Below are 21,750 nucleotides of genomic sequence, written 5' to 3' on the forward strand. Positions count from 1 at the left end.
AGAGACTGGAGTTTCAAAACACACCGGCGTCATGTCCTGACCATGCAACAAAAACATCTGTAAACTGTTTGCGGTGGTCGGCCAGGGCCTGCAGGACCATCGAGAAGTATCCCTTCCTGTTAATATACTCAGAGGCTTGATGTTTTGGGACCTGGATGGGGATGTGGGTTCCATCTATGGCTTCCCAGCAGTTGGGGAAGCCCAGGGTGGCAAATCATGTGATAATGGGGTCCAGGTCTCCCATGCAAATGACACTGTGCAGCAGAACAGAGTTGATGCCCCTCGCCATCTGCAGAAGGAGACAAACAAACACACTAATCAGAGAATCAAATGGGGTTCCTGAGCCCCTCCCCCCCACAAACACCCCAGGAGCCACCCCCTATGAAGCCCCCTCCCCCTATGGCAGGGCTGTGTGAGGACAGCATATTAGAACTTACATGAGGAAGGCCCCGAAAGTTGATTTTCCCACATTGAAATAGTTGCCCATGGATTGGTAACTGTCCGACATGAACAGCTTCCACGTTGTGATCTCCAGGAGAATGGCAGTTTGCATCTGGGTGTCCCATCATCGGAGAATAGGGGCAAGTCAGGCACACAGCTCCAAGAATGTCTCCTTCCACATGCAGAAGTTTTGGAGACACTGCTGGTCGTCCCTCCGTGTCATCACCGGCCGATCCCACCACTCGGAACTGAAGTCCAGCCTCCAGAAGCGCCGCTCCACTGTTGGATGCAGTTGCAAGGGCATGGCTCCCACATACAGGCAGAGGCTCTCGATTATGAGTTTGGAATTGAGCTTCTGCAGGGCCATGAAGGCAGCCTGCACAAACTGCTGCAGAAACTGCAGCCTGGCAGTGTGGGGCCATGGCGTGCCCAGAGGCACCTCAGACTTCATGGCAAGGAACGCTGTGGTGTCCAGAAATAGGGGAACCAGAGCATGTACTGCAAATGCTTTGCTGTCCCTTGCAGAGCTAGGCAAACAAGCAGAAGAACCTGAGAAAAAGCTGTCCAAGGGGTACCTTTAAGCACTTGTCTCAGATAGCCTCCAGGCGCAGCACCAGGAAGCAACTGTTGACATAATGCCCTGCCTGAACTGGTTCTGGGTGACCTTAAATGAAAGATAAGTGTCCAATCAGTGTGGACGCTATCTTTGGAAATAGCACATCATTATTTCATTGCACTTCGAGCGTGTGGACACTCTCTTTCAAACTAAGCATTTCTGGAAGATCACTTCTGGAAAAGTTTATTCCGAAAGAAGCCTGCAGTCTAGACATAACCTCAGTCTCTTTACGGGTATCATCTTCTACTGCCCTATATGTCCTTATGTTACAATCCCACCGCTGCACACTGGGGGCAGATGGCCACATGCTGCTTGTGTAAAGGGATATGTCTCCCTTAGCCCAGTTCTCCTCTGGCACCCACCAGCTGAAAACATCCTCACTGGCCTGGACATTAGAGGTCATGTAGCTCACTCAGTCCGTTCTAGTTACCGGGGCCCAGGTACAAGGCGTGTCAAATAACAGATGGCATCAAACTCCCTGATTTCGCAAACCTTCTCCCTTGCCCCAACCAGCTGCTTTGCAGCGTCCCTGGTCTGCTCTAGAAGTTGCCCCTGCTCTTCCTGGCTCTGCTGTCCAAAAAGCCAGTGGCCTGTGGCAATGGCCAATGACTCAGTGGGCCAGTCTCGGTGCCTAGGTACTGCTAGGTGATCAGTGCGGCACAGAAACCTCAATAGGAAATTTCAGCTGCTGGCTGCAGAGTCAGCATCCCACTGCGGCCACAGTCAGGGCTGTTCTAGTGAAAACAGGAGTGCTGGTGGCCATGTCCCAAAGCTCCCCTCCTTCCTGCCCTCTAGAGCCTGGCCTGTCACTAGCACCTGCCATAATCCCCACCTCCATCTTTGCCCACCCTTAGCTCTGGGCAGGGTTAGATCCCCAGTGGTAAAACATCGTCTGCACCAAGGCTCCCATTGCAGCAACCTCAGTGGGACTGTAAGGGTACGTCTAAACTACATAGCTCCGTCGACGGAGCCATGTAGATTTGTTGTTTTGGCAAAGGCAAATGAAGCCACGATTTAAATGATCGCGGCGTCATTTAAATTTACATGGCTGCTGCGCTGAGCCGACAAACAGCTGATCAGCTGTTCGCTCAGCACGCTAGTCTGGACGCTCCCCTGCCGACATCAAAGCCCTTTGTCGGCAGCCCCGGTAAACCTCATCCCACAAGGAATAACGGGGCTGCCGACAAAGGGCTTTGATGTCGGCAGGGGAGCGTCCAGACTAGCGCGCTGAGCGGACAAACAGTTGATCAGCTGTTTGTCGGCTCAGCGCAGCAGCCATGTAAATTTAAATGAAGCCGCGATCATTTAAATCGCGGCTTCATTTGCCTTTGTCTATGTGTCTAATCTACATGTCTCTGTCAACAGAGGCATGTAGTCTAGACACAGCCTAACAGTGGAATATTTCCTGAAAGTCATCGGAAGTATTGGCTTGGGAGGCTCAGTGCCAGCTTCAGCTCAGCACAGCACAGCCTCCTTAGTGTAACTTTTCCTTCCTCTCCATTTACTCCCTTCTCCACAGCCAGTGACCATGGTGAGTCTCATCTGTGAATGTGGTGTGGTGAAGGTGTGCATATTGTGAGGACTAAGACATTAACAGGGTTCAAAAAATAGCTAGATAGTCTCATGGGGTATGTCTACACTACCACCCTAGTTCGAACTAGGGTGGTAATGTAGGCAACCGGAGTTGCAAATGAAGCCCGGGATTTGAATTTCCCAGGCTTCATTTGCATAAAGCTGGGTGCCGCCATTTTTAAATGTCCTCTAGTGCGGACTCCGTGCTGTGCGGCTACATGCGGCACGGACTAGGTAGTTTGGACTAGGCTTCCTAGTCCGAAATACCGTTACTCCACGTGAGTAGTCCGAACTACTAAGGCTAGTCCGAACTACCTAGTCCGTGCCGCGTGTAGCCGCACGGCACGGAGTCCGCACTAGAGGACATTAAAAAATGGCAGCACCCGGCTTTATGCAAATGAAGCCCGGGAAATTCAAATCCCGGGCTTCATTTGCAACTCTGGTTGCCTACATTACCACCCTAGTTCGAATTAGGGTGGTAGTGTAGACATACCCATGGAGGTTAGGTCCATCAATGGCTATTAGCCAGGATGGGTAGGAATGGTGTCCCTGGCCTCTGTTTGTCTGGAAATGGGTGACAGGGGAGGGTTTACTGGTTGTGTTTCCTCTTGCCAGGGCATCTGGCATTGCCACTGTCAGCAGACAGGGTACTGGGCTAGATGGACCTTTGGGCTGACCCAGTGTGGACGTTCTAATGTCCTTATGTTGTGGAAACACCCAAGGAATGAAGACTGAACTTGAGGAAGTGCAGGACCCAGGCTAAAGGGATTTCTAACCTGTGTATGGAATACCTGGGGATTCTAAGCTATAAGGCATTTGCTGTTTAGCTTATTCCTTTATGGTATGCAGCTGGCTTGTACCATATCTCAGGGTGAGAATCTGTTAATTTGTAACCAAACTATTTCATATTGCAAACTATTATTGAGTTTTTGGTTTATGAGCTAGATAATCTGTTTGGTCCTTTAGCCATCCCTTATAATCTCTTAAATCAATCTTTTCTAGTCATTAAACTAGTTTTTGTTTTAATCTAAACCAGGGAGCTGTGATTGGAGTGCTGGGGGGAAAACTCTGCTTGGTCACCACTAGTTTGTATTTTTCTCTTCATAGTCAGGGAGAGGTGAAGCATGTACTAATCTCATATACTAGCTAGATTTGACTAGGACCGGATCGTATAGCTCTGGAGTTTCTTTCTGGGTAGCTGCTGGTTAGAAAGCCTGAGTGTAACTGCAGCTGGATGTGTCCCAGCCTGTACAAATAATGGGAGAAGTGCAGACTGGAGGCTTTAAAACTTCTCATGGCAATACAGTGAGAGGCAGCCCAGGCCGGAGGGTCAAGAGGCTTCATTGTACCCCAGTTCCAGGTGGTAGCCTGAGGGGTCCATGACAGCATATTCAGAACAACCATGTTGCACAACTCACCCCACCCTTCTACACACATATCTGACAAGTCGTAGGGTCCCCAAATCCTAGCCATTCTGAAGTGTGTGTATTAGCCAGGAGCTAAGAAGGAGGGACACAGCAACATGCAGCCACAGTTACAGATGTCAGAGTGGGCTGGGAGTGGAGAAAGAGCTGTAGCATTCATTGTAACCTGAGTTGCAGATCTGACCCAGGGCACAAGAGGGGGCTGTCTGCCTGCATTTGTCTACTGTTGGGAACGAAAAACAGTAACTGTTCAACATACATGTACTGTCAACCGTGTGTAAGTCACATGTAAAGGTTTAATGCATGTTGAACATTGGTTATGGTTGAATCACTTGTACAATTAATAATATGGGAATGGTTCTAAGTAAATCAATGTTGTCTATCAATCCAGTATGGAGACTGGGAACCCTGACTCCTGGACTCCATATAATCATCCTGTCTGTAAACAACCAGTGCACTGAGTCCACACTCACACTTGCAGGATGGAACTGCTTTTTCCTTCCAAAGCCAGCAGTCAATATCCATTCTCTCAGGGTTTTTCCTACTACGAATGCTACAGGTGTCCCTCAGAACCTGCGTGATGCTGTCCATCACAGAGACAGGGTTTGCAGTACAGGCCTCCAAGCTATCTGGGCAGATATTGGCAGGACTCCTGCATGGGAGGGCCAACACTGAGGAGAGGAAAAGCCTGCCTAGAACACCTGTAACATCATCTTACAAAGAACCAGACTCCCTGTAGTGAATCCTAAAACCAAGTGATCATCTTTCTCGAGGGCTTCTCCTCTGGCAAAGACAAACATCATTCACTGGAGTCCTCAGAATTTCCTTCTCAAAGACTTGAAATTATCTGGAGAGTTGTAGGTCATAGGCCTTGTTGCCACATTTTTGCCAGTGCCTGGAAAGTTAGCAGGAAATAAGTTTCCATGTAGGGGTTTTAGGGAACTGATTATTGTTCTATGGAGCCATGGGAAAGTTCTATTTGGTTGGTTCATGCTCTGGGAATCACTGTAATGTTTGTGTTTATTCCTCCCCCCCCCCTTTCTGATCCCAACTTTGTACTAGTACCCTTAATGCTCTTCTAATCTACAGGCTAAACCAGTGGTCCCCAATGCAGTGCCCGTGGGCACCATGGCACCCACCGGGCCATTTCTGTGCTCCCGCCGACTGATCGGGGCTGGCCCCGCCCTGGGGCGCATGGCACAGGAGCGGCACCAGCCACGGGCGTGCAGCACATGGGCAGCCCTGTCCCTGGGTGTGCAGTGCATGGACTGTGCCAGCCCCGGGAGCAAAGTGTATGGGCTTCCCTGCCTCTGGGCACACGGCACAGGAGCAGTGCTGGCCCCAGGCACGTGGCGCATGGGCGCTACCGGCTCTTGGGTGCGCAGCACAGGAGTGGCGCAGGCCCCAGGCATGCAGTGCATGGGCGGCCCTTCCCCTGGGCATGCAGCTCAGGAATGGCGCTGGCCCCAGGAGTGAGGCGCATGGGTGGCGCCCGGCACTGGGCATGTGGCGTGTGCACAGCCCCGCCCCCGGGCGTGTGTGAGGCCCCGCTCCCGGGCGCCTGGTAGCCCCAAAAGGTTGGGGACCACTGGACTAAACCTACATTATCTTAGATATTCTGCAGGGAACAAAGCCCGAAAAATAGGTGGATCTGTGGCTTAGAAATAGGTGGATCTTTGCCTTCTGAGAGAAAGGGCTTTCCTATTGCTATTTCCTCTACATCATATAGCCTGAAAAGGAATCACCATCCTCACGTTGAGGTCATATGTGCCTCAGGCTGGGATGTTCATAGAGCTACATCTGCTCAAACCCCTACTACAGACAGACACAGTAGGGAAGGGATGAGACTGAGGGTTGGCAGAACACAGCTGTAGTGACGGATGTTGTAGCTTTATGAACCGTCTCTCAGTGTAACAGCTCGTGGAATGAGGAGTAACGGTAGTTCGAAGTAGGAAGCCTAGTTCGAACTACCTAGTTTGTGCCGCATGTAGCCGCGCGGCACGGGGTTCGAACCAGCCGGGATTTAAAAATGGCGGCGCCCGGCTAATGCAAATGAAGCCCGGGAAATTCAAATCCCGGGCTTCATTTGCAATTGCGGTATGCCTACATTACCCTCCTAGTTCGAACTAGCGGGGTAGTGTAGACATATCCTGAGTTAGTCTGTACGGGATAAAGTTAAAAAACAACAAATGGTCTGGTAGCACTTTATAGACTAACAAAACATGTAGAGGGTATCATGAACTCTGGTTATCTGAAGAAGTGGGCTGCGCCCAGCAAAGCTCATGATACCATCTACATGTTTTGTTAGTCTATAAAGTGCTACCAGACCTTTTTTTTTAGTTTATAGTTAAGTAAGTGCCTTTTGAAATAACATGGTCCAGACTATATTCATAAAGCGCAAGCCTGTGAATGATGGTGTTAATGCAGATTGAATCCTCACTGAGACCCACAGAGTAGAAAAAACCCTACTCTGCACCTCACCTCCCAGCCTGGACTTGCCGGGACCCTTGATGTCCCTCCTTGTAAAATATTAGCAGACAAAGGAAGTTTGAGGGCAGCCACATTAATAAGGCTAAACCTGAGTTACTGTCAGTTGGGAGCTGTATTAAACCTCTCCTTAAACTCCAGAAGCTGGAGAGAATAAAACATGATTTCAGATGTGCACAGACTTTCCCCATATCATAGAATCATAGAATAATAGGACTGGAAAGGTATACTCCTTTCCAGGTGAATAGTGTGGTTTAATTCAGTTTAATTTGGTTTAACCCCTGTTTGCCTTCAAGAGTCTCTTGGGGCATTCAACCTCATGTTTGAACAGCTGAATCATTTCAGATCCTCCATTCAGATTGAGGGTAAATCTACCAGGTTTTTTTTTTTTTTTTTTTTTCCGAAAAAGGGCCATTTTTTCCAGAAAAACTAGACTTACAACCACACTGCAATTGCTTCTTTCAACAGAAGGTTGAAAGAATGCAGGGGTTTTTCTGACAGCAGTAAACCTCTTTCTACGAGAAAGAAGCCTTTTCCCAAAAGAACTCTTTTGGAATAAGGCATGTGTTGATGGAGAAGAGGGTTTTTTGGGTTTTTTTTTTTTTTTTTGAAAGAAGAAGGCTTTAAGGAAAAGCACAGGTGGCCTGTGGCCACTCCATCTATAGGAATCACAACTTAAATGTGAGATAGTGTACAATCAATGTGGATATAATCTTTTGAAAAAGCAGATAGCTTTTTTTGCTGTGTGGACGATCTCTTTTGAAAGATCTCTACCAGAAAAGTTTATTTCAAAAGAAGCCTGCAAGTCTAGATGTAGCCTTAGTGTGGATCACACTTCCCTGTCTGAGAAGAATAGAAAGTAGTCACCAGGCACAGGACTTCAGACTAGATCTCTAAAGATGTAGCTTGGCACCTTGAAAAAACTGTCCCATAATTCTTCAGCTGCAGATATAGGGTGTTCTGCTTTAGTTCTACAGTTCTCCCATTCAAGCTCTTGTCTGTAGGCAGAAGCTTTAGTTTCAAAATTATATGATCAGAGAGACTAAGCAGTAACCAGATAAATTCTGCTACATGGGCAGCTTGTGAAAATATTCAACCCCATAACTAAAAATAAATAGTTTTCCTAGATCTAACTTCCTGTACAGGCAGTTAGAGGGAATTTGTCAGTCTATGTGATAGCACCATCAGATGGTGTTAAATTTTCTTCGAAGAACGGGTTAAAATAAGTTCCCTTAAAATAAACGACTAAAAACGTAATTCAATTTGAAATTGTGCAATTTCTAAATAAGTTACATTTAAAAAAATATTATTTTACAAGTACCCTAAATTGGAGGCTATTTCTGATGTCAGACTCTCTACCCAACAAAAGTCAAAATTCAGAATTTCAAAACAACTGCAGCCAATGAGCAGGGAGCATATTTGCATGAAAGGGCCACACGCCAGCACTGGCAGCTTAAAAGAGAATTGGAGGGTCCCAGCACAGACCCGTTTGCCTCAGGAAGCCGAGCTCGTCTGGATCCATCATGGCCTGGGCCCCCCTGCTCCTCGCCCTGCTCACTTACTGCTCAGGTGCGGGGTTGTTGGCTGCACTGACACAACATGGAGGCCACCTGCAGGTGAGGAGGTTTGTGTGTGAGGAGCCGGAGTCCTTGTGCTGAGTTTGTTTGTACCGTTGCTTTCAGGGGTCAGGTCACAGCCTGTGGTGACTCAGGAGCCCTCCATGTCGGTGACCCCAGGAGGGGCCGTCACGCTGTCCTGCAGCCTGAGTACTGGAGCCATCACCAGCAGCAACTACCCCACCTGGTTCCAGCAGAAACCTGGCTCTGTTCCTCGGACGGTGATATATAACACCAATAACAGACCCTCCGGGATCCCTGCCCGGTTCTCTGGGGCCATATCCAGTAACAAGGCTGCTCTGACCATCACCGGTGTGCAGGCAGAGGACGAGGCTGACTATTATTGTGCTGTATGGACTGGTAGTGCTCATCACAGTGATCCAGTCAGAGGGGGAAGTGAGACAAAAACCTCTTGTCTCTTACACCCACCATTTCCCCAGTCTGGGGTCTGCACTAGCTGTATAGTTTGGTCCTGCCCAGAAGTGTCCTATAGCATAGGCAGGGGAGGGCTCTGCCTTCCCAAATCACCAGCCTGGTCCTTCCTATGAACACCTGCTATAGAAGAAAATGCAGGTTTCCATGGAAGAGCAGCTGTATGGCTAGAGGGTTTGTATAAACTGTGGCTCTTGCATGTGATTCAGCAGCCGTTCCCAGCCTGGCCGATCAATCCTAAGCAGGGAGGCTGGAACCACATGATTCCCTCCTCTCCCTGGTGCTCTGGGAACTGCGCTGTGTGCATGTCCCCCTCACCTCTCTGATGGTCCCCTGTGCTCCAGGTAGGCTGTGGAGAGCTCCGCACAATTCCCCGTATCCTCACCTGGGAGGGGCAAGCTCGGTGCACTGCCTGACCTCCTCCAGGTATCTGCACATGATGGTTCTTGTGAAACCCTCTGCCTTCCTCCCACCCGCTACTGCCTCCCACAGAATGTAAAAGCTGTCCACAGAGATGTCTGCTTCCCCTCCTATGCGCTGCTCAGTATCAGTGGCAGCAGAGGGGGAGGGGACGACAATTGGGATGCTGGAAAGTATCTCTCTGTAGGGAGCTTGGGCCCACCACAGATAGGGGCTGCTGCTGTAGCACAGCCTGTGTCTTTGGCAGGACCCTGTTTGCTGTGGACAGTGGATGCTCCCTGGGGGTATGTCTACACTACAAAGTTAATTCGAACTAACAGACGTTAGTTCGAATTAACTTCGATAGGCGCTACACTAGCGCTCCGCTAGTTCGAACTTAATTCGAATTAGGTAAACCTCATTGTACGAGGACTAACACCTAGTTCGAATTAGCTAGTTCGAATTAAGGGCCGTGTAGCCACTTAATTCAAACTAGTGGGAGGCTAGCCCTTCCCAGCTTGCCCTGGTGGCCACTCTGGCCAACACCAGGGAAACTCTATTGCTCCCCTCCCGGCCCCGGACCCCTTAAAGGGCCACGGGCTGGCTACACAGTTTGTGCCAGTTGCAAGGCTGCCAGCACCCAGCCAGCAGACCCTGCACCTGCCACAAGATGAGCCAGCCACCCGACGCCACCCAGCCCTCCTCCTCTTCCCGGGACGAGCCTGGAGGCTCCCAGGAGCCTGCCCGGGGCCGCAAGAGGCGGGTGCCCGCGTGGTCTAGTGCGGAGATCGTGGACCTCATCCAGGTTTGGGGGGAGGCCTCCAATGTCCACGATCTCCGCACTAGCCACAGGAACGCGGCTGTCTATGGCCGCATGGCTGACAGCCTGGCTGCCAGAGGCCACCAGCGGACCCGGGAGCAGGTGCTCTGCAAAATAAAGGACCTGCGGCAGTCCTACTCCCGGGCCTGCCTGCCAGGGGCCGACCCGGAGGCCTGCCCCCACTTTCATGCCCTGGACCGCATCCTGGGGGCTCACGCCATCCATGCCCCCCGGGTGGTAATCGACCCCGAGGCAGAGGGACCGGTCCCGGACACGGAGGAGGAGGAGCAGGAGGACGCCACGAGCCAGGAGCCTGCCGGGAGCCTGCCCAGGACCCCCAAGGAACCCCAAAGACAACATCTCCTGTGTCGTCCGAGGCCGGGGAGGCCTCCACCTGTGAGTACCACCATGCTCCCCTTATGTGTACGGGGGGTGTGGTGGGGGGGGAGAGGGAACCCAGGGACCGTGCGCCTGGGCCTTGCCCACCATGGAGCAGCAGCTGGGTGTCATGCAGGGGCCCTGGCCTTGCAGAGGGGGGCTGGGTTTCACCCACCTTGTCCCCAGGCAGAACTGACCGCTGCTCTTGTTTCACCACAGCCGCAGCACCAGGGACTGCAGGGCGCACCACCCCGCCTGCAACAGCCACCCACGCCCGGGCCAGCCGGTGTGCCAGAAACCAGGAGGACTACCAGTGGCAGCACCTCCGGTTCATGGAGCAGCTGCTCCGCAACCAGGAGCACTGGGTCCGGGAGGACCTGCGGCTGCGGCAGCTGACTGTGGAGGCGCTGAAGGAACAGTGCCGTGGCCTCAGAGGCCACCTCCAGACCCTGGTGGACCGGTTCTTGCCTCCTCCTGCTCCGGCTCCTGCGGCTGCCGCAGCTCTCACTCCTCCTGCTGCCCCTGCTCCCTCTGCTGCCCCTGCTCCCTCTCCCGCTTCCTCCGTACCCCCCGTCCCTCCTGCCCCACCCTCCACACCTGCTCCCCCCCGAGGTCCCCGCATCCGCAGTGTTGCGAGATGGGAGAGCCAGCCGGACCCCCAAGCCTGAGCTTTCCCTTCCCTTCCTCCCCTTCCACCCCCTTCCAGCTCCCTCCTCCCAGGTTTCCCCCTCCCCTCTCCCACCCTCACTCCTCCCTTCCCCACCCGCTATGTAAAATAAAGAGAGGGGTTTTTTTTGCCAAAACAGGTGTCTTTATTTGACATTAGGAAGGTAGGTTAGGGAGGGAAAAGGGGAAGGGGGTGAGGGTGGAAGAAGGCCCCAGTGAAGAATGCAGGGAGAGTTCAGTCCTCCTCCTCCACCTGGAAGCTCTCCCGCAGGGCTTCCTGGATCCAGACGGCCCCCGCTGGGCTTCCCGGATGGCAGCGGTGCGGGGCTGAGCGTACTGGCCAGCCATGCGGTCAGTCTCAGCCATCCAGGCTGGCAGGAAAGCCTCCCCCTTCCTCTCGCACAAATTGTGCAGCACAAAACATGCTGCCACCACGGGAGGGATGTTGTGCTCGGCGAGGTCGAGGCAGGTGAGGAGGCACCTAAATCGGGCTTTCAGTCACCTGAAGGCCCCCTCAATGAGGATGCGGGCCCTGGTCAGCCTCGCATTGAAGGCCTGGTGGGGGGGGTTGAGGTGCCCCGTGTAGGGCTTCATGAGCCAGGGCTGTAGGGGATAGGCCGCATCCCCCACCAGGCAGACGGGCATGTCCACGTCCCCAACCCTGATGTGGTGGTCAGGGAAGAAGGTCCCGGCCTGCAGCCACTGGCACACGGAGGAGTTCCGGTACACCCGGGCGTCGTGTGCCTTGCCGGACCAGCCCACATTAATGTCCGTGAACTGTCCCCGGTGGTCACACATGGCCTGCAGGAGGACGGAGAAGTACCCCTTGTGGTTCACGTACTGGGAGGCCTGGTGTTCCGGGGCACAGATGGGGATGTGCGTCCCATCGATGGCCCCCCTGCAGTTGGGGAAGCCGAGGGTGCCGAACCCCCAGATGACGGCGTCTAGGTCGGCGAGGCGGACCACCCTGTGGAGCAGCACCCGGTTGATGGCCCTGACCACCTGCGGAGAGACACAGCAAAGCGCCAATCAGTGGGGCGCCCGGGTGGCTGGGAGTGCTCGTGCCCTGGCAGTGCCCCACGCCCCACTCCCGGGAGCAACCCCCCCGGGCGGCGTGTAGTATGGCCGGGAGAGACCGGCCCCTCCGGTGCGGGGTACTTTTGCCTCCTCCCCCTCCGACCTCCTGTTTTCCCTGCGGTGGCCCATCCCATCCTTGCAGCCCCCCTCATCCCCAGCCCAGTGGCCGACGAGTGCCGTACCTGCATGAGCACCGCTGCGACGGTGGATCTCCCCACGCCGAACTGGTTCCCGACGGATCGGTAGCTGTCCGGCGTGGAGAGCTTCCAGAGGGCGATGGCCACAAACTTCTGGAGGGGGATGGCGGGCCTCATGTGAGTGTCCCTTCTGCGCAGAGCAGGGGCGAGCCACTCGCAGAGCTCCAGGAAGGTGTCCCTCCTGAAATTCTGGGTCCACTATTGGTCTCCCCAGCGCTCCAGGATGGTGCGGTCCCACCAGTCGCTGCTGGTGTCCAGACGCCAGATGCGGTGGGGCACGCCGGTGCCTGGGCGCCACCGCAGCTGCTCCCAGGGTGGCCAGGCGGAGAGGCAGGGGGCTGACGTGCACCAGGTGGAACCAGGCAGCCTCCAGCCATTGCTGGCAGGCTTGCAGCAGCAAGTCCATAAACTGCACCAGAAAGTGCAGGGCGAGCTCTGGCTCCATGTTGCCACCTGCGGCGGCGGCCCCAAAGGGAAGCACCGACACAGATGGGCGCAGAGAAAAACGCTTTGCTGTCCCTCGGCGAGGTTAGCAAGCAAGCAGGAAAAGCTGAGAACCGGCTGTCCAGGTGGGTCCCTTTAAGCACGAGCCTCAGATAGCCTCAGACAGCAGCCACACAAAGCAACTACTGATCTGATGCCCTGCTGGAACCAGTTTCAGCTGCCCTTAAATGCCCCCCTGCGTCCAATCAGTGTGGACGCGCTAGTTCGAATTAGCAAAACGCTAATTCGAACGAGTTTTTAGTTCTAGATGCGCTAGTTCGAATTAGCGCTGCAGTGTAGACATACCCTGGGATAGCAGAGCAGCCTCTGTCTATGGGGAGATCGGGTCCTCTGTGTAAAGGGAGATCGGGTCCTCTGCCCCGTGCTGCTGCCTCTGTCTCTCTGTCAAACCCCATCTGAGAGAGGGACAGGCTGCTCTGCTGTGCTATAAGGGGCAGGCCCAGAGCTCAAAGGAACACAGCTCCACCAGGAAGAAAGGGGCTCTGGAGCTAAAGGAGTGGTGCCATCAGCTGCTCCAGCTGGCAGAAATTCCAGGACCCAGAACAAAACAATTGATGAGCCTCCGGACCTGCTTCCTTGTTTGGAGTCACAGGCCCCTCCCCTCTTCCCATAGAAGCCCCAAGCACTGCCCATCCCTCATCCAGGCAGAAGACCTGGGGCTGATCACAGCACCAGCCCCCCTGCCAGGGGGAGCCACAGGGCAGCCACAGCCAAGAGCACCTCCATTACCCAGACCTAACCCACTGGTATGTGCTGTTCAGATGCCTGGAATCTGCAAAAGGCACATCAAAGGGGCATCACAGGGGAGACACGTTTCCCAAAGCAGGCTGGGTCTGAGTTAGAGAGGGGGAGGCACTGCTGTGGCTGGCCCAGGACTCCTATGGGCATGTGGTGGGGAGAGGAGGGCAGGAGTGACTGTCCCGGGAGTCTCCTCTGGTGGTGAGGGAGGGAGGAGGCGCTTGGGGCTTCTCTGGATGAAGGGGTGGGGTGACTTGTGTCTCCAGCCAATGGAGGAGGCCAGGAGAGTTTGGGGCTCTGTCCATAGAGGGACGGTGCAGGTGGCAGGACTGGAGACAGGACCCAGGCTTCCCCAATGAGGGCTCCATCCTCCACCCAAGCACCCAGGCCTGCAGCTTGCCCAGGTGATTTTAAGGGCCTGCTGCATTTCCCAGCTGCTGCGATGGTGGCAGTGGCCAGGGCCCCCCAGATACTTTTACAGCGGCTGGGGATCTAGGCAATTGCCACCTTTGCCATCACCACACACCCATCTCCTCCCCACATCTGCCATCTGAGCCCATGACTCCCTGCATGATCGCTGTAGAATCAGGCAGAATTTTCCTTTTCCCCATGCTGAAGCACAGGAATAGGCAGCTGTCAGCCTCAGAACACCAGGCCAGCGCTCCCCAGGCTGGGCTATTTAATGCCTGGAGCCCAGTTCCCAGGGCACCAGAGATCCTGGTCACAAGGCTCCCTTGTGGTTGGCGACTGTTCTTGCAAAGTGCTGAGCTCTGTAGCTGAGGTCCTGCTGCGAATCGCTCTACACGTGACCTTCCCCTGCAGGGCTCGCTTCATCTGCAGTGTCCAGTGCCCAGGCTACAAAGGCCTAAGGCTGCCAACAGCTGGGAGAAAGTGGCCTCTCTGGGCCTCTCCTGAGTGTTTATCTAGAAAGAAATTTCTAATTGGCCATAGCATGAAACCAGCTTCACGTATCACCCTTTCCACTGTCTGCACTCCAGGGCCCATCCTTCCCCAACCCGCTAGAGATGCCAGACAGCTCCCTCTTTAGGGCCTGGAAATGGATGTCACAGATCATTTGTTGATCATCTGTTCTGTTCATTTCCTCTGGGGGACCTGGCCTTGGCCACTATCAGCAGACAGGACACAGGACTGGATGGATGTTTGGTCTGACCCAGTGTGGCCAATCTTATGTTCTTATGTTTCTTCTTATGTTCCGTCTCCTAAAAGGGAGCTAATGCAGCCACCAGCCACAATGTGGTGGCCGAGGATGAGACCGGTTAGTTCTGTGGCACAGGGTGTGGGAGTGCTGCAGAGAGATACAGAGACATGGAGAACTGAGACAAATCCCTGGTGTTCCGTACGGTGCCTGATTCCAGTCTGGATGTGTCGAGGCAGGATGCTTCTCTGTGCTGATGTGTTGGGGTTTCACTCGGCACATTGCAGGCATCAGTAAGGGGCACTGCTCTGGGTTATCAGCCTTTGGACATTGTAGGCAAAACCTTGGTCCCTTGACCCAATGGGTGTTTTGCCATTCACTGTATTGGAACCAGGATTAGACTCTTTATGGAGCCTTCCTGTAGCACCTGGATTCAGTTCAAATCCCAAAGAGAGCTCTCCAATGCCCCGTTTCCAAGTGTGTGATGTGGAAGTGCAGGGACCCTGTCCCTTAAATGCCAGTTCTCCAGTGTAAACCCAGAGATTCAGGGCTCCAGCTGCTGGGTCCTGGAGACCAGACAATTCCCACACATAAGCCAGAACGGACTCTGGGCCTGAGAGCAGCCCCATTAGGAAAGGCCGAGTCTGCAAAATGATCAAGTTACCTGAGACACAGAAGTAACATTGAAACACCTGAGATGTAAAGACCCCATCACTGTCACTGCGCAATCCTGCTATACACAAAACTGACAAGTAGGGGTGGTGGATAAAATGCTGGCTTGGGGAGCAGAACCCCAGCACCTCTGCCAAAGACCCTGTCCCTTCCTTGCCCACCTGGCCACCAGTCCCTGCCCAAGGCTAGCAGTTCTCCCATGTGCAGAACAAGGCAGCTCCAACTCTCGCCCTCTGGTCCCACAGGCCTCAGCACCCATTCCCCTCTGGAGCAGATGGAGCAACCAGCTCGATGCTTGATCCTGGCCACTCACAACAGCACCACAACAGCTGAGCAAATCCGGCACTGTTGCATCCCACAAAGCAGCCAGGCAGCAGCACTTCAGCCCTTGTCTTCTCCCCCAACCGGGCAGCTCCACAACCCCAGCCATCGCTCCTGGCAGGACATTGGCTGGGACCACCTGATCCCTTGGAGAAGATGATGCCTTCCATTGCTTCTAGCACCCACCAGGCAGGCTGACATGTCACAGGCTGTTCCCAAGTCCTGGCAATCTGTGCATGGGAAATAGCGCAGGTGGGGAGGTGAAGGGTCACTGTAACATTTTATGCACGCCTTAACCAATCTACATCTTTATTCCAACCCACCATAGTCTTCCTCTTATGTTTCCCTGAGTCCTGCCCGCTCTTGAGTCCCTTTTTTCGCTAAAGTCGCTTCCACAGGTGTCTTGAGTTAGCCCCAGGTATAATGGGAAAGGGGGGGTCCGAGCACACCCTGGCCTGCCCTCACTCACGGACCCCAGCCCAAGGCCCTAAGGACGCAGAGCCACTAGGGTCTGATCCAGCTGATGGGGCTTTCCGCCGTAACACACCAGCCCACGGGCCACAGAGAGCCCTGCTCTGGGCTGCTTCCTTCCCTCCGTTACCTAAACCAGTGTTTCCCCGGCATCTCGGCTGCTTGCCACGTCCCCGCATGGACCTGCCGGTTGGCTGACTCCCCACGCCATTCCTCCCCCTCTGGAGACGCCGCGGGTCCTTTTAACCTTTGGTGCTGGGGTGTTATGTCACATCCCCTTCTGGAGATGCTAGGAGCCCTTTTTAAATTTTGGTGCCAGGGTGTTACGTGACACCCCTTTCTGGAGACACCAGGAGCCCTTTTTAAACTTTAGCACCAGTGTGTTACGTTCACCCCACCGCCCTCCTCTGGCTCCTCTCCCTTCCCTCTGTATTGCCTCGGAGCACGCCGCACAAGCATTTTTGAGGCCGCTTTGCACCCCACCCCCAGCCCGCACCGGGAGGTAGGAGGAGCGCCGGCACTGAGCTACGCTCTGGGCTGCCTGGAGCCGCGCGACGCCGGCTCCTTCTCTGCCGCCCCATGCCCCATATAGGACCGTGGCGGGTGGCTGTCTAGTGCGGGGCAGCCATGCCCCGTCACAGTCACATTAACTCACAGCCATATTCTTAGCACAAACAGGCCCGTCAGTGGCTGGGAATTACAATGTCCCCTAAAACTGCAGAGATAGAAAAAAAAATCAGCAAATGGGAGGGACTTGCAGGGCTGCTGATAGAATTGCTAAGTCCCTGGATGAGGCAGTGGTCTGGCTTCATGTCCTGGAAAACTGGAGGCTCCAGACAGAAGGGGCAGGCCAGGGAGCTAGCTTCCCCAGCCCGACTTCAGAGCTGCCTGGTCCACACCCTCTGGGCCTTCAGCTGCCACCACAAGCCCTGGGTGAATTTCAGTTGCCAGGCTCTGAAGCAGCTGCCTCTATAGTTCCCTGCCCCTGCACCCATCAGTGGCCTGGAGTACTTGGGTTTTTCTCATCTTCTCTTTGGCAGCTCGGGGAGGTGGTTATGACTGGGCACCAGAGGGCGAGATCTCCCTGCATTTGCAATAGGACTTGTCTGCACAGGAATCAAACACGTGAGGCACATTTATCTTCACCTGTGTGTGCACCAGACTGTGGGGTTCAAACAGCTGCATCCTTTCCAGTGCCTCGTGCAAGCACGTTGGCTGGGTCAGGGTGAGATGGAGCATTGAAGGAACCCACTGCACTGAGTTAGACTGTAGATTTATAAATAACTGCTCTGGGGTAGCTGCTGCACGATGAAGATTTTTTTAACACACTCACAGTTAATGTACAACAAAAGACAGGACTATGTAGCACTTTAAAGACTAACAAGATGGTTTATTAGATAATGAGCTTTCGTGGGCCAGACCCACTTCCTCAGATCAAATAGTGGAAGAAAATTGGCACAACCAGATATGCCAAAGGATACAATAAAAAAATGAACACATATGAAAAGGACAAATCAAATTTCAGAACTGAAGGAGGATGGGGTGGGTGGGGAGGTAAATGTCTGTGAGCTAATATTAGAGGTGATAATTGGGGAAGCTATCTTTGTAATGGGTAAGATAATTGATGTCTTTGTTTAAGCTTCACCTAATAAACCATCTTGTTAGTCTTTAAAGTGCTACATAGTCCTGTTCTTTGTTTCAGCTACACCAGACTAACACGGCTACATCTCTATCACTATTCTATATCATCAGCCTCTACAAAACAACAATACTGCACTGAGATCTGCCAGGCAGTCGATGTAACAGAAGCTGCACCACTAACTGACATGAGCCCATCTTGTGACTCCAAGTAGCATCACCACTGGGGTTAGTTAAAGGGCCTTGAGAAACGAACTCCCCTGTCACCCAGAGCTAGACCAGGACAGTCTCACTGCTGAAGAGCAAATTAAGCTGGTGATGCTCAGCTGGCAAATGGGGTGTAAATGTTGCTCCTGCTGAGATGGCTGGAGGACTCTGAGGCAAGAGCTTTACTCCTGGCCAGGAAGTGGGAGACAGGTGGAACATGTCTCAGAGACAGTCTAGGTCTGATACATTGCACCATGTGGGAGGCCCCCAAGAACAGCTGTGACATAGACCATTGTTCTCCCAGACGGCAGCTTGGAGAACTGAACTCTAAGGAAACTGTCACTGTGGTCACTGTCCAGTGCTGATCAAGGGCTGGGAAACAAGGCATTCACACATATGGCAATTTAAAGAAGAAATACTAACCTGCCTTGATACAGACACAATACAAACCTAAGCAAATTAGCAAGAGCTCTCATCTCTGTCAGTCATTTCATCTGGGCTCTGTTAGCTCCATCTGGTTTGTGGAATACGAATTATGAGCCCAAAACACAAAATGCTGAAAAGAGCACAGGACTCAAAGGGACGTAACAGCCAGTAACAGCCGGCAGGAACCACTGTGAGTTAAAAATACGCTCAGCTCAGGAGGTGTGAGGGGTGGGGAGGCAGAGAATGTGAAAGGCAACCCCGGGTCTGCAGAAAACTCTGCAGCAGAAGCCAGTGAGCAGCGAGCAGATTTGCATGAAGGGGCCATTCCCCAGCGCTGGGGGTTTAAGAGAGAATTGGAGGGTCCCAGCACAGACCCACTTGCCTCAGGAAGCCGAGCTCGTCTGACTTCCCATCATGGCCTGGGCCCCCCTGCTCCTCGCCCTGCTCACTTACTGCTCAGGTGAGGGGTTGTTGGCTGCACTGACACAGCATGGAGGCCACCTGCAGGTGAGGAGGTTTGTGTGTGAGGAGCCGGAGTCCTTGTGCTGAGTTTGTTTGTTCCGTTGCTTTCAGGGGTCAGGTCACAGCCTGTGGTGACTCAGGAGCCCTCCATGTCGGTGACCCCAGGAGGGGCCGTCACGCTGTCCTGCAGCCTGAGCACTGGAGCCATCACCAGCAGCAACTATCCAGCTTGGTACCAGCAGAAACGCGGCTCAGCTCCTCAGCTGCTTATATATAACACCAATACCAGACCCTCCGGGATCCCTGACCGGTTCTCTGGGGCCATATCCGGTAACAAGGCTGCCCTGACCATCACCGGTGTGCAGGCAGAGGACGAGGCTGACTATTACTGTGCTGTATGGACTGGTAGTGTGCACACAGTGATCCAGCCAAATAGGGAACTGAGACAAAAACCTCTCCTGACTTCATCCCCCACAGTCTTGGCACTACACCAGCTGTACAGTTTGGTCCCTCTCTGTTCCTGATTGCTCTTCCTTAGGCATTTCAGCCTCTTGCTCTGAGCAGGGAGCGCTGTTCCACCACTCCCTCAGGGGAATGATGTCAGCCAAGTTTTTGGTCCCACTCAGGGTTCCTCTATACCAGGCATGTCCAAAGTTCGGCCCGCGGGCCCAATGCGGCCCGTGGTCGGATTTAATACGGCCCCCCGCTTCTCCCGGCTCCCCGGTGCTCTTTTTAACTGGCGCGCTCAGCGTGCCGCTTCGGGCCGCCGCCGCCGCCGCCACGGTCCCAAACCCTGCCCCTGCACTCCGCTTTGGGGCTGAGAGTGCAGGGACAGCCCCCGCTTCCTCCCCCTCTCCTGGCTCCCCGGCGCTCCTCTGACTGGCGCCGCCGTCCATGGCGGCCGCTGCGGTCCTAAAGTCCTCCATGTAGGGCACGTCCGCAGCCCCGCTCCCCCGCTTGGCTACGGGTTCGCCCTGCCCTCAGGCCGCCGTGAGGCCGGCGTGCCCTGCGCTCTCCGCCCGCCTCTGACCCTGCAAGCTCTCTACCTTGGGGCTGAGAGTACAGGGACGGACTCCGCAGCTGCTGAGATCAGGGACGGACACCGCAGCTGCTCAAGCTCAGTATCTGTGATTGGCCCTGCGCACTGTCAGCTTCCTGGTGGGCTCAGGCACGTGGAGCTGCGAACATTAGAGACTTCGCCACAAACGGGCTCAGGCACGTGGAGCTCATCATTAGAGACTTCGCCACAAACAGCCACAAAGGCAAGAGAATTCTTGTTGGGCAGTGTATTAGTGCAGTGTATTACTTGGGCAGTGTATTAAACCTCTGGCACTGCGCTCACATGATCCCTTCCCCTTCTGGTCAATTTAAAAAAATGGCGACTGTAAATAAGAGAAGGAAAGTTGACAGTGAGGGCCGCCGCTTCCAGGACAGGTGGAAAGTGGAATATTTCTTCACTGAAATAGAGAATCACTGTGTTTGTCTGATATGCCAAGAGACTGTGGCTGTTTATAAGGAATTTAATGTCAAGAGACACTACCAGTCGAGACATAGCACATACGACAAGCTTACAGGGCACGACCGTAGTGAAAAGTTGAAGCAACTTGAAGCTGTTTTAATGTCACAACAGAAATTTTTCATAAGAGCCCGTTAGTCAAATGAAAATGCCACAAGGGCGAGCTATGAGGTGGCAACGTTAATTGCTAAAAATTGCAAATCTTTTGCTGAGGGTGACTTTATCAAAGAATGCGTTATGAAAATGGTTGAGAATATCTGTCCCGAGAAGAAGCAAGAGATTGCCAACATTTGCCTGGCTCGTAACACTGTAGCACGGAGAATTGAAGAGATTTCATCAGATATTAAGAGACAGTTGACATCCAAAGGAGTGGATTTTGACTTCTTTTCAATAGCCTGTGATGAAAGCACGAACCTATCTGACACAGCTCAGTTGCTGATTTTTATGAGAGGGGTGGACGATGAAATGAATGTGACTGAAGAGCTACTTGACCTCCAGAGCCTTACGGACCAAACAAGAGGAAAAGATTTATTTGTGTCTGTTAGTTCCGCCATAGATGACATGAAACTGCCTTGGAACAAAGTTACTGGGATTATTACTGATGGGGCACATGCCATGGTTGGTGAACGAAGTGGATTATCAACCCTAATCTGTAACAAGGTGATCGAAGAAGGAGGCAAAGCTATTAAACTCCATTGTATCATTCATCAACAAGTTCTCTGTGCTAAATATCTCAAATATGATCATGTTATGAAACCGGTGCTAAAGACTATTAATTTTATTCGCTCTAAAGCCCTGTGCCACCGCCAGTTTAAACAGTTTCTACTGTTTCAAAGAATGTCAGGCAAAATGGTCGGCCCTCACGCATGTTCACTTAATCAAATCTGGCCCTCTTTGAAAAAAGTTTGGACACCCCTGCTCTATACTGTAGCGTTTTTCCAGAATAATAGCCATTATTTTAGAAAAACAATACTTGTGTCCACACAGCAATTGCATTCTTTTGAGAAAAAGTCAAAAGAACTGAGGGTTTTTCCCAACAACGCTAAAGCACTTTCTACAAGGAATAACTCCTTTTCCGTAAAATCTTTTGTGTGGAAGTAGAAGAGGAAGTTCTATCCAAAAAAGAGCCCTCCAGGAAACAACACAGGTGCTCTGCTGGCCACTCCATCCACACTCATCACAACTCTATAGTTCCTTTCTCCTGGCAGCTCTTAAAGTTGCAGAAACCAGGGAGAAGGCTTGGTGCAGGAAGCTGGCAATGGAAGCTACATCTCACAGTGCAGCTCACACTGCCATACTACTCGGCACCCAAGTCCCAGCCTCAAGCCCCACAAAAGCCCACTACCCATCCCAGGGAGCATGCACAGGGTTCCCAGGAGTCTGCCAGAGGCACAAAAAGATAAGCACCATCCTGGTCTGGAGCGGAGATGCTGGCCCTCTTGGAGGTCTGAGGTGAATGAAAGCCCCTCCAGGATCTCCACTCCAGACAAAGGAATGCCAACATCTATGGCTGA

The 21,750-nt window shown here is 53.1% G+C and overlaps 1 protein-coding gene across 1 annotated transcript in view; it reads left to right on the forward strand.

Annotated features, from left to right (window-relative positions):
* The window catches only part of LOC149520676 (uncharacterized), a 21,020-nt gene extending 1,627 nt beyond the window's left edge, over window positions 1–19,393 (forward strand). The window contains exons 2-5 of the mRNA XM_089775321.1: window positions 6,837–6,905; window positions 8,223–8,701; window positions 14,595–14,643; window positions 18,790–19,393. Of these exons, the coding sequence (XP_089631447.1) occupies window positions 6,837–6,905; window positions 8,223–8,701; window positions 14,595–14,643; window positions 18,790–19,244 (1,052 nt within the window). The 3' untranslated portion in view covers window positions 19,245–19,393. The remainder of the gene's footprint in view (window positions 1–6,836; window positions 6,906–8,222; window positions 8,702–14,594; window positions 14,644–18,789) is intronic.
* Window positions 19,394–21,750: the final 2,357 nt, after the last annotated feature.

The sequence above is a fragment of the Pelodiscus sinensis genome, chromosome Z, assembly GCF_052426305.1.
Source record: "Pelodiscus sinensis isolate ZL-2025 chromosome Z, ASM5242630v1, whole genome shotgun sequence".
NCBI classification, from domain to species: Eukaryota; Metazoa; Chordata; order Testudines; family Trionychidae; genus Pelodiscus; species Pelodiscus sinensis.